Genomic DNA, 1,749 nt, shown 5'->3' on the forward strand with positions numbered 1-1,749 from the left:
TCCGGTATGGTAGTAAATTTAGGCTAAGGATGTGTTTGGTTTGACTTTTGGGTTTGGCTTTTGCCCCCTTAAAAGCTAAAAGGCAACCAAAGCGCTGGATCCAGTAAGCAGCTTTTTCTAAAAGCCAACTTTCTCGTAGTGCAAATCTGAAAGCACTCCTGGAACTGCTTTTAGTGGCTTTTCGGATGGAAAAACGTATATCGAAGAATTTTTAACGACTTTTAGTGGTTTTCACCAAACGATTTTTAGCTTTTTAACAGCTTACAGACTACAACAGCTTTTTCCACAGCTGACAACCTACGACAGCTTTTTCACAGTCATAGCCCAACCAAACAGACCCTAATTCCACGTTAATTCAACAATACTTCCTGCTCCCGGCGCATTCTAACATGAACCGATGATCTCGATTGCTATCGGGAAATAGGGCCTTAACGGTTTGACTAATTCAGATCCTGCGAAAGCCCCAACAACAAACACCACACCACAAGGCTTCGCGTGTGGAAGGTCAGGTCAGGTCAGATCTCAGATGCGCGCTAGGCACTACTGAACAAGAACTACTCCTCGAGGTCTCCCCGATGCAACACAAAGCGACAACCAATGGACATCGAAGCATGAACCAGAAGACATATAGGAGTAATAATATACACACGCGAAACCGAATGTAATTCATGGCAATGAATAGGTACCGAATCTCACCCACACACCCACACCACCACCCCCAGTTACTCTAGTGATCCACTACAAAAGCCTACCAAAAAATGGAGGAGAAAATCTGCTCGCTCAGAAGAGCTTGTACGGGGCGGAGGCGTCCAGAGGGTGGATGAGGTAGGTGAGCACCAGCGCCATGATCATCAGCAGGTACGCGATGCCCTGGTCAATCGACGTCCCTGCAGCGAAACACAGATCATCAGGATTCAGGAGGCCGCTGCTTGTATTCGAGAAATCGCGCTCCGATCCCGACGGCGCCGGGTGGGGTAGACGGTAAAAACTGGAAGGCAAAGAGGACTCACCGTCGCTGGTGGGCGCCGGGGCGGGGGCCTGCGCGGCGGCGGCGACGGCCGGCACGGCGATGGCGAAGACGAAGACGAAGACGAGCGCCGTGGCGAAGGCGAGACTACCCATGGCCATGGCACCAGCAGCAGGTGGTGGAGCACAGACAGACCAGAGACGAGGAATCCCGATCAGCTCTGCTTGTACCGCATGTGCATTCACTCCACCCCCCCTATAAAACGGATCGTGAGCGTAATTATTCAGCGGCAACGGCTCTCTCTCTCTCTCCTTCTCTCTCTAGAACCGCTGGACCTCGCTGGGACTGCTATGGCGTGTTGCGCCGGCGGTGGGTCCACGCACATGCACAGCCGTTGCGGGGGGCTGTTTGCAGTTTGCGGCAGGATCGGCCAGTCTGGAATTGAGGCTGGACCTGGCTGGCTCCGTTGCCTTTGCCTTTGCCGTCATCTCAATCTGGCTGGCCGCACAAATGTTCCACCTGCGGATCATCGCCGTGCCTTTTGTTTACTCCTTCATTCACGTCTATTTATATTGTCAGTATAAATATCTGTATTTTCTTATTAGGCGTGCCTGATTCACTCATGCCAAGGGGGCAAAGGATATGCTGCGCTGGAGCTGTGAACAGCTATCTTAGTTGTTACACTAGCAGGTTGTCCATAATTTGCTACAGGGGTATCATATAAATATGCATTGAGATATTTATTGAAATATAATTATTGTTTATTTCTAAATACTAAGATA

The 1,749-nt window shown here is 50.2% G+C and overlaps 1 protein-coding gene across 1 annotated transcript; it reads right to left on the minus strand.

Annotated features, from left to right (window-relative positions):
* Positions 1-643: 643 nt before the first annotated feature.
* Positions 644-1,206, minus strand: LOC100194381 (Arabinogalactan peptide 20). The gene is made up of 2 exons (NM_001309898.1): positions 1,011-1,206; positions 644-887 (listed from the first exon to the last, which is right to left on the minus strand). The coding sequence occupies exons 1-2, from the start codon at positions 1,126-1,128 to the stop codon at positions 781-783; spliced, it is 225 nt and encodes a 74-aa protein (NP_001296827.1). The 5' UTR covers positions 1,129-1,206; the 3' UTR covers positions 644-780.
* Between the last annotated feature and the right edge of the window lie 543 nt (positions 1,207-1,749).

This window comes from Zea mays, chromosome 8 (assembly GCF_902167145.1).
Source record: "Zea mays cultivar B73 chromosome 8, Zm-B73-REFERENCE-NAM-5.0, whole genome shotgun sequence".
NCBI lineage: Eukaryota > Viridiplantae > Streptophyta > Magnoliopsida > Poales > Poaceae > Zea > Zea mays.